This window comes from Limulus polyphemus, unplaced genomic scaffold, assembly GCF_000517525.1.
Source record: "Limulus polyphemus unplaced genomic scaffold, Limulus_polyphemus-2.1.2 Scaffold702, whole genome shotgun sequence".
NCBI lineage: Eukaryota > Metazoa > Arthropoda > Merostomata > Xiphosura > Limulidae > Limulus > Limulus polyphemus.
Genome location: NW_013666312.1, coordinates 38691 through 52772, shown reverse-complemented (window position 1 = coordinate 52772; position 14082 = coordinate 38691). Strand labels below are relative to the sequence as shown.

Genomic DNA, 14082 nt, shown 5'->3' with positions numbered 1-14082 from the left:
CGGTAACCCTATTTAGAAGTAACTTAATAAGTGGTGTGGACGACGTCGTACGTAGTAGGTAATAGAAATAAAACTTATTATTAAGTTTTCTTCATTACCCATTCGTAGCCGTCTCCAGCCATTATAACAAACTTTTGTCCATTAACCAGCTATAATTGAACTTATCTTTTCCATTTCCTCCAACATCAGTTTTCAATTTATGGCAAAACTGTCAAATGTTGAACAGTTGTAATAAGTGTGTAGAGAACTATTAATGATGGAAGTAAAGAATCAGCTGTCTTTTTCATTTCATCACATGGAACAGGCTGATAATGGAAAGTGTGGCTAGAAGCTGCTTCATGCTCTTTTGTAGGTATTGAAGTTTTTGGCACAATGTCCATTGAACTGCCTGAATCATTTAGGACACATCTATCATCTGAAATAATTAATAATTTCATGAAAACAGTTATTTCAACTAAAGTATTACTAAACATTGGTATCTGTATTTATTTTAGCTGTATTGAATATAATTTGCCTTACCTTTCGGACTGCAAACATATATCATAAATTACGGAAACACCAGGGTACCACACAAGGTTCTAGCCAGAATGTTTCCCAAAACTTTGCATTGGAAAAAAAATTTGTGAATAATGATGATGATGATGGTGAAAAAAAGATCATTGATAGCCAGCAATTTTTCTCATGATAGGCAAATTGCTAGGTGTCAGTTCTTAATGGAACCACTGTTATCTAATAAAATTCTAATTCATTTGAGGTTATTTCATTATTTCACACCTTATTTGTTGGGTGGGTTTAACCTTCTCTTTTACACTTCTGGGATATGGAGTTTCAGGTTTTCAAGGCTCTTATGTTTTCATTTCATCATACATACAAGGTTCTATCTCTTTTAGGGTCTCTCACTTCTCTATTTTTCCCTTCTTACTCTCAACATATTCTTTAATGTTCCCTTCAGTGAATTCTGACAGATCAGTGATATATGTCCCATGATCCACTGTCTTCTATCACTTCTCAACCTCCACCTCTACACCTCTCATTGTTGTGGTGGCTCAAACATTTCCACTCAACTCTGAGCGTTTATCTTACTGTACCTTGTACAGAGATACACTTGTTCATGGATGTTTCTTTAATTGGATGGGGTGCAGTTCTGGATATCTTTACCATTTTTTTGTGTTTGGTCTTCTCCAGTGTTTTTTCCACATCAGTGTTTTTGAGATGTGGACAGATCAATGGGCCTGCCACCATCCTTTGTTACAGCTGTTTGGACATCCTGTTTTGAACTATTTTGACAATTCCACTGTCTTTTCATACACCAACCAACAATGAGACACTCACTCATGGGACCTCTGCTTTCTTGTTTTCAAGCTTCTCTGTTTTTGAGCTTTGAAAATATTCTAGGAGCTTTGAATTTTGTGATGGAACAACTTTCTCACCAGACTGAATCCTTCTGACAGAGTAGTTCTTATGTCTGTTGGTGTTTACAGATTGTTTTCCACTTTGGAAGTCATCATATCAGCACACTTGTGACTAATTTCTACAACAAGCTTCCACTGTTTTAGTCATCAGTCTCAGACTCCATGTCCTTGGCAGGATTTCTTCTGAAGCTCTTTCTGTATGCTTGGCTACCTTCCTCTTCTACTTTTTCCCAAGGTATTGTCTTTAATTCAACACTGCTTTCCAGGTTCTTCTCACTACCTTTCTTAGGCCAACTCAATCATGGTTTTTACTCCTTCATCTTTCAGCGATCCTGGATCATTTATCTCTTCCACCTTCGAGGTTCTTTTTTACATCAGCTTCAAATGTCCATCTTTCACCACAGTGTTCCATGCCATAATCTTCATATGTGGTTTTTTCCCAATTCCTTGAAAGACTGACAGGTTTTTCTTTCAGACTAGCCCTTTTTCTTTCTTACTGTATTATCCATTTATTCTAGCAATTTATCACTACAAGTGATGGCTTATCATTGCTGGTTTATTTTCCACTTTTCTTTTTCCAGGTCATCCAACTTTTCCTCACCTTGCTCCATTTTTACCTGGCTTTTCAATGGTGGTCTATCCATTTTTGTGATCACAGGATACAGAATGACTTTGCCAGTGATCTTCTGTTTTTTCCCAGGCTATTATTTGTTCCTTTCTTCAGTTCTTAAAGACCTCTTTCAAGCCTTTCTAATAAGCTGTTCTCCTCATCTAGCTCCTCTTATAGGCTGGAACCTGTATTTAATTCTCAAGACTTACATGACATTTTTCCAAACGTTTGGCCACCTGTACCTCCTCTCTCTCTTAAAGCATATTTTCTTCTCACTTGTGGGATATTTCACTCTGATAATTGTTCATTTGTTGCCTCCAGCACTCTGTACTTATTTTTGTTATTTAACTCCTTGTACTTTGACTGATTGGGTTAAACAATTCATTCTGTTTGTCTATTCCTCTTTGGAAGATGATTCCATTTTGTCTTATTCATATCACCTCCCCTCACTTTCATCATCTCATGGTTTCTTTTGATTCTTGTTATTAGTGTTAATATATTGCATGCAGGGATGTAGACAACTCCCAACACCTTAGTGTTACATTACTTACACAACATTGCAATTTTTTTCCATCTCAGTGGTTGTGAGTAGCTGGATGAGTCTTGCACTCTCCTCAAAACAGAGGTATGGGATAATTTATCACATCACCTGCTTATTCTGGTATATAAATCACGTAAGTATTTCACATATACTGTATGACTTAACCTTTTTCCCTAGCTACAATACATGTACATAGTCTGCTGACCCCTAAGATATACAGGCAAGTTTTGCAGCCTTTACATTCCACCCACCTTTGCGACTCTTTTGCACCATTGTAGAAGGTTCTTTTCAAATAATCTTTCTACACCAATATTTATATTGGGTATAGAGTATCACCTGCTTGAGATGGATGTGGTCTACCCCTGAGTGATGCTTCTACAAGGTCCCACATTCCTTGAATTTTCCTTTTTTTTTTCACTATTTCTCAGAAAGAATCTCATAATCTTCATTTATTTATCTACACTTTTTCATCCCACACTGAGGTGGGTAACAGCCCACACTGTATAGAAGTAAAATTTCCTTACCTGAAAATGTACTTCATATACATAATCTCCACAGAACTACTCACCCTTCCTTCTTTTACCTTGTCAAGAATGAGCTTTTTGTATACACAAAATGCTCAAGGGGAATACAGTGTGTGGAGGTCTGTTGTCTAATACTGAGTGCATCATAGACTAGTGCAGTACACATGATTGTGTGTAAGAGTGGGATTTATATTCAAAGGCTTGGCTGGTGCATGCACAAAAACTTTTTGGCATTGGTGTGAGGTATTAGCTCTTTGTTTTGTTAAAAGGTGATTAGTTATCTGAAATATATTTTCAATTAAGAAAAATCTTAAAATTATTGTTATCCTTTAATTGTGTAATTTTAATTTTTCAATGATGATAACATGATCATTGAAAGTTAGTATTAACACATTTAGTGGTGATATTGACATTATAATTCAATGGTGATACATTTCTGTTAACGTATTACTCTTTAGTGAATTTTGTTATTTTAGAGATATAAAGTTAACTATAAATATTTTGCATATTCAATTTAACTGCATAATCATTATATAAGCTAAGTATGTAAAATGATTGCTGTAAAAGCCTCTAAATGAAATGCTATACATTTTAGTATAATAACAATTGCTGGTGATGTTTTATTGCTGATTTATAATAGTTATTTACCTGTTGTTATAACCTACTTGTTTGTTTTTTCAGTTTAAAAGCTACAATCCAGCTTTTACACAAGTAGAAATTTGGTTTCGTTTTGTATTCCTATTGTTGACATTCTTTATCACAGTAAGTCACTGAATATAATATAGTTTACTAAAATAAAAGAATAATGGTTCATAATTGAATGTTTTGACTTGCAAGTTTTACTTTTTTTTAGGACATATCTTTACAATACAAACCTAATATAATATTGAAATTTAGAAAAACAGCAAACAAATAATTCTTTAATTTTTTAAATAGATGTGTAAATGAAATCTTGAAGGTTTAAAGGTATTTTTGTTATTATTTGAAATACAAAAAAATAGTGCACAATATTTCTGATTTGAATTTTTTTATCCCAACTGGTCTAGGAATTCAACCTCCTAAATGAAAAAAGTATCTGACGAGTAACTAGTAAACACTAAAGTCAGTAAGGCAGTTTGATAAATAGAACACACACTAAAGGGATGTTGACATTTCTTCTGAAGTTCAGTTGAATATAATCAGACTACAGTTAACAGAGAACTACTGTGATATAGATAGCTACAAATTATGACATCAGACCAAATAATTTAGGCAACTTAATTGCTTGTTAATAGGTGGGTGTAGCTGTTTGATTAACACAGTTTTTTTTTTACTTTTTTGTTGTTTTGATTATTTTTTTACAATTAAAATGTTTAAATTATGATTATTGGATTTCATGTGATCAAAAATATGGGAAGTGGGTAAAAATGTCATAAATTTATTTCCTTGGTAGATTCTTGCACATAAAAATCTATAGTCCTTACAGTCAATCTTGTAAATAGAACCAGGAAAAATATATTTTGAATATTTATTGAAGAGAATAGAAAATAATTTTGACTTGATTTAAATGTAAAATGTACAGCTTTAAAAAATTTATGTTGTTTGGCTATTCTAAACCATTTTTAATAGTATTGGAGATTTAAAGCATATAAGGAATAAAACAAACCAGTTTATTTGGGTTTCAATGAGAGTTAATTTGTAAATGATTGGATAGAAATTCATTAATTACTTTAGTGACTAAAAGTTTGGGGAATTGGTTATATAATATGAAGCAGGATTTAATGTAATTATTATAATTATTTTGGGAATTATTACTTTTACAAATAGAAGCAACACTGTTTTAAATTGTTTTAATAACAGCTAATATTTTAGTGTGGGCATAAGCTGAAGAAAGAAATTGTTATGAATGATATTCAGTAGAACTGAGTTACATAACTAGCATCATGCCAATAAACAAGAATATGTAGAAAAGGATAATTGTTGATTTAATTCACTTTCTTTAGTAAATTGAATACCTTGATGAATAGCATTGATGTGATTAAACAAATCTCCTGAACTGTTATCACATATATTACAGAATACATCATTGATGATGTAATTCAGAAGTGTTAACTGTTTACTGAATATACATACATATATATAAATCAACTTCAGCGAAAATGTTGTTTTTCTTTAGTGTGTGTGTGTGCTGCATTTGTCATAACATCCTGTGTCAATTGATTTTTACAGATTTTGATTTATACATTAGAATGCCTCCAAATATTTCAGCTGACAAACATTTATTAACATCATAGCTTATTTGAGACATTTTGTCACATCAAAACTGTTAAAACCATAAATGTTTATGAGTTTTTTTGTAGTAAAATCTACTAAATTCTGAGTTCATTTTTATAAATGTAATTCTGATCTTCTATAATCATTACACTGTCTAAACCTTTTTTGTAATTTAAAATTCTTTGATAATGAGTAAGAAAATTCCTTGCTTGAAGTTTGATCTGATTGTGAAGGGTGCAATATAGATTAATTTTGTTCTCTACCTGGGATATTTTCTTGTCAATACAAAATTCTTCTATGACAGACAAGTAAAAATCAATAAGAAGAAATTCAGATGTGAAAGTCTTAATATGTTAAATAAATGAAATTCTTCAAAATAAACTTACAACAAATTTATGTAACAGTAAAACAATTAATACTCTGATAGGTCATACCAAAAAAACCTTCAATACTTAGTAAATGAACTTACAGTTTATGTTGAAATATTTTACTCTTAGTAAGTACGTTAATTTGGTTAAAATTGACATTCACTTCATAAATACTGAAATAGAACAGATAATAAATATTTACTACATCAATTTTGTGTTGTCTTTCAAAATTTGTAGTTCATACTGGAGGATTTACACATTTTGATAAAAGTTTAGAAAAAATGACTATTACACTCCAGATAAATATAAAAGTATGTTTTTATTTCAACCAACGTTTGGCCTTTGTGGCTTCATCAGGGTTAATATACATAAGTGTTTGATATTAAAATATTCTAATATCACTGTTGTGTATATTAACCCTGATGAAGCCACAAAGGCCAAACGTTGGTTGAAATAAAAATATATTATTTTGTATTTATCTGGAAAGTAATGGTAATTTTTTTCTAAATACATCAATCTTTGTATTTTTATGGATTCATTTTATACTAAAATTCTTTTTTGCACATCATATGTTGTAAGTAATGTTTTTAAAATATGTTTTTTCCAGTGCTGGTTTGCTCATTCACTACGTCATTTTGTATTTTATGACTGGTCAATAGAGCAAAAGTGGATGTCTGTCTTGCTGCCTTTATTGTTACTGTACAATGGTAAGAAAATGTATATGCAGAACTTACTATTAATACATGGTTATTTGATAGAGGTATATACTAATTAAATACACACGGAAAACTCTAGTCAAATTATACACATAGAAATTTTGAATTACAGTATTAATAAGCAAATCATGGCAGAGCAGTTTGATTAAGTTGTGACCAAAAGTCTTTTGATAGCGGAATCTCTTATACTGATGCTTATAGTAAGTAATGTTTCAGTACATCTAACTGTGTAAGTCATTGGTTAGGCCACACTTGGAGTACTGTGTTCAGTCTTGGGCTTCTTACCTTAGAAAGGACATTGAATTGTTAAAAAGGGTTCAGGGCAGGGATATGAGGATGATATCTGGGATGGAAAGGTTGTCGTACTAGGATAGGTTAGAGGGGATCTGATTAAGGTGTTTAAATTTGTTAAGGGAATTGATAATGTTGATGCATCATTCTTTTTTTTTTTTTACTTAATGTTGAAAACGGTAGGATTAGGGGACACAAATTTTGGCAGGTTGGGAGTCACCTTCAGTTAAAACAGTTTTCTTTTTCTAACAGAGTGGTTGGCCTTTGGAATGAATTGGCTTCAGGTATGGTCGATGCAGTTCATTTAAAAGAGTTTAAGGGAAGGTCTGATAAATATTTGAATGATAAGGGCTGGCTTTAAGGGATTTGTTTTATAGCATATTAGATGAAATGGAATAGATGGACAAAGTGGTCCCTTGTTGTTCTAAAATTATATGCATGTGTATTGTATATATTGGCACTTTCCTATGCCAGACAGTGGATCCAAGGTTCTTTCCTCAAGCAAATCTGAAGTCATAAAATTTTCAAATAAACTTAACCTTTTCAATACTTAATAAACCCTCTCGACAGTTTTGAATCTTAAAACTTATAATAGGTTTTATTTGTTATATTAAGCCTCATTGTTTTTATATTTAATTTGGAAACAAGTACTTAAATGCAAAATCAAATTATCAAAAAAGTAGGAAATGATGCATATTTTCTTAAGCATGTGTGTTTGAGTCTTGTAGGCATAAGAATGGACAAGGGAAAAAAGAGGCTGAAAAGCTAGAGGTTGATGTGAAGACTCCTGTATCTCCTGCATTTTCAACAAATTAGAAGAAATATTAATGCTTTAAAAATATATATAATTCTAGTTTCTAATAATTATCAAAAGTTAATGATCTACATTATGACACATCCATACCTATCTTTCTCCTCAATTTTTCACAAATAACAAGAGCACCGTGGGAATGATTATAGAAAGATGAATTTCCAGTAATCAGCAAAACATTTTCATGCCTGCATTAATTTGTGCTTTTTGCCACATCATGTTTCCTGAATATCTGCTAGTGTGATTGGGTTGCTGAATTGACTTAGAAACAAAAATAGTATATTACGTGAGGAATTTGTTTTAATGTTCATAGAAAAACATTATTGAACGAATAATCTAAGCCTATCACACTATCAGATGTGTGTATGGTATACTTACTGCCTTTAGTGACTTTAAGCACAAGTATTTAAAATGTCAACATGCTTTTTAATTTGCCTATCCTGACAAAGAAACATAAGCGTAAAATTTTAAAAAGCATTGTGGTAGAAAATGATATGCAATAAATGACATGATATGATGTTTTTACCACTTAAAAACATTTATTATTCATGAAGTTTTGGGAGGGACACCCTTCTTTTAGATGCACAAGAGTGACGAAATAGAATTCATCTAAAGAAGGATATCGTTGCTAAAATTTTGTGCCAGTAATTGTTTTTTGAGGTAGTGAGGTTATTATACTGCGTGTTTTCCTTTTTTTTTACACTGGCAAGTTTAAATGTGCAAGCTAATAATGAGTAGACCAATTCAGATTGTAGAATGCCTTAGCCGAAAGAGCATAACATGTTTAATATCACATACACATATTAGCACTAAATATTCATTTGAGTCTTTATTTAAATCAATACAGTTTTGTAGAGAGCTTTTGAAAAATAATTTTTTTTGACATATTGATGCATGTGTGTAGTTTTATTTATTGATGTATGTGTGTGTGTATATCTATATATATATATATATTATATAGAATAAACACCCTTACACTACCAAAATGAGATGTCTCCAAACAGGAATTGTGGCTGTACATTCTGATTTCCTTAGGGTAAGAAATATAGGTCCACAGAAAAAACAAGAGATTCAAATAAGCATTCTGTTGTAAAGTAATTCTCAGTTCTCTGAGTAAATGAATTTGTCAGAAGGAAGTAAAGAGATAACCAACAATAGTTCAAAAATACAGTGAACACACTTTATTATTCACATACTCAAACACATTCTGTGTACTTGCATGATACAACAGACAGTCACTTTTACTGGACCTAAGTAACTTTTTCTCCAAATGCATTTGTTGAGATTGTATTCCAAACTGATTAAATTTCACATTATTTTGTTAATGGTAACTTCAGACTTACCAAGAATGACTAACAGTACCTAGTTGATCAGCCATTTCCATTCAAACATAAGGGAGTTCGTAGTCTCAAGACATCACCTAAACTGCCATTGCTGTTTACTACCACACACAAAGTGAAACTCTACAACCATTTCCCACACAGGCAGACCAAATGTTATATCTAGGGAATGACAAAGGTAGCAAGAGTGAAGGCAATTTAATGATTTTCTTAACCACAGCATGTGCAAACTGCACAACATACCTAAAATAACTGACAAATTTTGAAAAATTATGCATCAGAACAATAAAGTAGAAAGCATGGTATGCTTGTATATCACACTTGAATAAAACTAAGACCTGAATCTATATTGCATGTTGATTTCCTATTCAATTACATTACATATCCTTTTAATAGTAGCACATAATATTGTTAATTACAGTATTATGTCAATTCTACTAACAAGTAGCTTCAGACTTGTCAAAGTGTATATGGTAACATGAAAGCATTAAAAAAGAAATGATTCAGTAAAAATTTTCTAAAGTATTAAAACAAAAATTAATAAATTCTATTTGTCTCACTCTATTTTTTAATAGAGTCAAGTATGGTGAAACAAGACAATGTGGGGTAGTTTTACATTAAAAATAAGCTAATGATTTTAATGCAAGTCTAGTGATGAATGCAGATTTGTATAAGAGAGTCTGCTGATTGATAAACTGAGATGACATTTCAATGTAATTAATTTCAAATCTGATTTTAAGTGGAATTATAGGAAGTCATAACTTAATTATGTTCTTATAAATATACAATTTAGATAAAGTATAAATGTATATATAACTAAAATTGTAGAAATATTTAACAAAAATAATAAGTAAAATGGTTAAAAACTATAACAAATTAATTTTCCTCTTAATTCTCCAGACCCTGTTTTTCCTCTATCCTTTCTCATCAACAGCTGGGTTCCTGGTATGTTAGATGCAATGTTTCAAGCATCATTTCTATGTGCACTTCTCCTTTTTTGGCTCTGTGTTTACCATGGCATCAGACAGGTAATACTTTTTTTTCCTGATTTTTAAGGTTAAAAATGGTAAAGCTGCTTTTTCTGGTTTTATATTAATTAGTTGCTTTTTTACTGTTTTTTGCTACACTATTAACTGTTTCTAAAATTATTGTTGTGGAATGGGTAATGTTATTGTAGTATTAATTTTAATTTGTAGAGGAAAAACTAAAAACATTTCAAGTGAAGTGATAACTAGAGCGAAAAGATTACAAAAACAATTTACTTTGTTTCTATGTACAACACAAATATGAAGAATGCCTTCTTGCATTTTGATTTTAATGCAGAGTATTGTACAAATAAGGAAACAGCTTATCCTTACCCTTAACCACGGGTTTATTCAAAGCAATTGAACATAATCATAGGTATAGTTAGAACAGTGTGGCAATATTTTATTATAGTCATATCTTTGTGAAATATAAGCATACCATACATTTTGTACTTTACTATATTAATATTGTATTATTCTAAATTTATCAGTTATTTCTGAGTATGGGCAGATAACATGGTCAAGAAAGTTAAGTTGATTTTGTTGCAGCTGCCTTAGTTCCTTGTCATTCTATTCAGAGAATGCCTGTTCTGCCCATGGGTAGAATGGATGTAGTGGTGCACTTTATGCATTAATGTAGACAGCAGTGTTCTTCGATGATAGATCAAGTGGTTTCTTGAGGTTACGGTCTTTCCTATACTTTAATGAGAATAACCAGTCACATGGGTAGTGCTAGTCACACTAGGTAAATCTGACATTAGCTGTGAAGTAAGAAACATTGAATTTAAATAGTTTAGTTGATGATCTTGGGGAGAATAGTTTCAATCCAGTACAAGTGACAGCCCATCATCCAAAGCGAGTACACATTTTGTGCAGGATTGTGATTTTGTATCTTACATTGTATCCAGTTTTTATTGCATTTTCACAAACTCAGGTATTCAGAGAAACATAATATTAATTCATAATTAATATCTTATTGAACCTTCTCTTATTCTACAGACCTATTCCATCACTCTAAGGGAAATCAGTTTGTCTTGAATACATCACAGAAAATATGGGAAGGAAAGTATTTTAGTGAAGTTTTCTTTTATTCTTACTCTTGTGTTAAGTTTAGAAAGGGTTCTTGTTAACCAAAATAACGTTTTCTACAATTTGAAGGACCTACAACAAACTGGACGAGTTGATTGCTGAAGGAAAATGGTTGTACTTTTGTTGATGCTGCAAAGGTTCATGACTTCTATTTTGTTTCAGCTGATGACTAACTAGAAGAAGAACCACAGATGTCTGGTGTACTCAGAATGACTGTTCACACTCTTCCCCTGATGATCATCCTTCATCTGAGGAGTGTCACAGTGGTGTGGCATCTGAAAAGTCTGAGACCAAATAGGGTGGTCTGTATAGGACTCCCAAAGTGTCACTAACCCGTTACCCAACCCTAACTTTGGTCAAAGTTGTCTGAGAATACCAAGGTGAGACTGTGGAGGTACCATTAGTGGACAATGTCTACCAACAGAAGCTATCTCACAAGTAGATAAAATGGCAAGCATCAAACATGAAGTAAGTGAAGCATGGAGCAGTGGTGAGCCTTTGTGCAAAGAATTGTACTGCCAAGACAACTTTTGTTCATGCTTTACTGTCCTGGACCTGGAATCAACTCTTCCATAAAAGTCTAAATCCCTGAGAATGCCTATTATGCTTCGTCATGGACATCTTTATTAGATGATGACCATAAAATCATGAGAGAGAGAGATTCTGGCCATAACCACAGATCTCTGTGAGTGAGGCAAAACAGATTACTCCCACCCTCCTGACATTCAAGGGTGCAGCAAAGGAAGACTTAGACTGTTTCTTGAAGTATTTCAGGCCAGTAACTGCTTGGAATGGGCTGGTCTCTAAAGCAAGCAATACAACACCTGGTCTTGAATCAAGATGTTCTAACTCTACACTCAACTGAGCACTTGAGGAAAGCACAAGTCTGGGACTGCAAAACTGACATTGTCAAATTACACCTACAGTTCTACCCAGTTGAAAATTAAGGCTCAAAAAAGGGGAACACCAGAACTTGGCCATATGCATGGATGATAAGTACTGTTTTTGTGGTAAGGGTTCTTCTGCATTGACTTCAGCTGATCATGCAGATTTCCTTATTGACAAATTTTTGGAAGGGCTACCAAGTGAAATGATGAGGCTCCTCCTGAGAGATCTTTTCACCATTACTGAGGAAATTTCATTAGCAGTGTAGTATGAAGTGGTAACTTTAAACTAGTTGCTAGAGATGAAGAAGCCTGCAGCTGCAGTGGCTACACCTTATGCAGACTGTCCTGCCCAGGCACCCATGTTTTCTAAGCTTAAGCCCAGCTGCTGGTGAATAAACAACTCTCACATTCTGGTGATAACATGCTGGTATCCAGGGCTCGAAATTACAAGAGCCTGGGAGTCAATGCCCCCCAAATGCCGGCAGGCCCATAAAAAGTGTCTCCTGGGTAGCCTGCATGGCCCCTTAAAATCAAAAGAGCCATTAAAAGTTTGACTCCACATAAATTGATCAAAGAGTTTCTTAACTGAGCAGTACTTATAACAAACCATGAATTAGCCTTCCCAAATTTATGAAAACTCATCAGTTATGTACAGTCCACAAATGTCATCAATATAAATCCCCATGCAATGGAAGTTTAGCTCAAAGACGTGTGTGCTAGCTGCACTGGTGTATGACGTATACAGCATGTGTAGCCTATCATGCCTAACAAGCAGTGTGGACATGTACGTGTATGTATTGTGTATGTGTTCAAGATAATGTGTTCCAGGAGGTTCATAGCCCTTGCCAAGGCTGTCATAGCTAAGGCACCCCCATTTGATTGCACTATCCCACAGGACCCGTGCTAGTGAGTGATGAAGCTATGAACAAAGCTGCTTGCCAATCTGTCAGGATATTGCAATCTGGGGGTCCAAGATAGAAAACAAAGCAAAATTCCTTGGTAGATATTTTGGTTTGAAAACTTTCAGGTCTAGAAGGGGCCTGAAAGGTAACCTAGGGTGGTCAAAAACTATAATTTCTCTTTGCCCCACTCATAAAACTTTGGTTGAACAACTACCAAAGTTGCAAATAAATTACATTTTAAGGTTTTTGAGTGCTTTGATGAAATAATGTGGATCTTAATGTTGTTGAAGCATGAGAGATTAATTCACAAGCATGGTTTGTGAATAAGGTAAACAAGGAGAAGGGATGTTGGGGATAAACCGAGACAGTGGGGAGCTGGAGACAGGGAACAGGAAGTTCATTGAAAGAAAGAGAGGTTGATACTGATACTGAAGAAGACTGTTCAGTATATATATGAAGGCTTGAATATAAAAGGTGGCTGTTGGCATTGACGAAGACGAAGCAGGTGTGAAGATTGAAGGAACCAAGACTGTACCAAGGATATGCAGTTCAAAGTTGACATATGTTGTATAAATAAGAGTAATAATTAGGGTCTGAAGTGATTGATTAATTAATTCTTGACAGGGGACGAATACATCTAAAACTAGCAAAGATAACAACATTAAAATGGGTTTCAATTTATTAAAATTGATGGCCAAAAGATTTAAAAGCTTTGGCTGAATTAGTATATAAAAATGTAATTTGCATTTTGAATATGAAAGGGAGTGGTCCTTCTCAGGGTGGGGATATATAGATCCAATGAAAGTAATTTTGTTGTGGGGAGGGGGAGAATTGGTGCACCGAAAGAAAATCCACTTTCACTGATCAGGTGCCAATTATTCAACCTGATCAGTGCCTGAACAGTTAAGTGTTAACTGGAGATTATGAAGCTTTCTCATATTTTTATCTATTTTCCTGAAAAATGCTATAGCTTAGGATTTGGTTGGATTGAGGGCTATGTTCCACTTGTTGCACCAATCTGACACTGTGTTGAAGTCAGGGAAACTCAAAATCAGTGCTCTCTTACCTATACCCTGGAAACCTACATCTTTCCTTGTTAACTCTAATAAGGGTCTTGCAAATACTGCATAATGTAGAAAAAAAATCTTCTATGGAATCCTAAAAACTGCACGATTATCTTTGACACTGCATGATTCTTATATACAACCAAAATTTTGGTTCTGGTTTTATACCTTTAGCAGTTACCACATTATCTAAATAATCTACTTCCTTTCTTAGGAATTGACATATGGCTTTAATTTCAAATTTGACTT

The 14082-nt window shown here is 33.2% G+C and overlaps 1 protein-coding gene across 1 annotated transcript in view; it reads left to right on the top strand.

Annotated features, from left to right (window-relative positions):
* Positions 1–14082, top strand: part of LOC106460074 (transmembrane protein 181-like) — a 100965-nt gene that overhangs the window by 70245 nt on the left and 16638 nt on the right. Inside the window, exons 6-8 of the mRNA XM_022386690.1 lie at positions 3769–3849; positions 6316–6415; positions 9767–9894. Of these exons, the coding sequence (XP_022242398.1) occupies positions 3769–3849; positions 6316–6415; positions 9767–9894 (309 nt within the window). The remainder of the gene's footprint in view (positions 1–3768; positions 3850–6315; positions 6416–9766; positions 9895–14082) is intronic.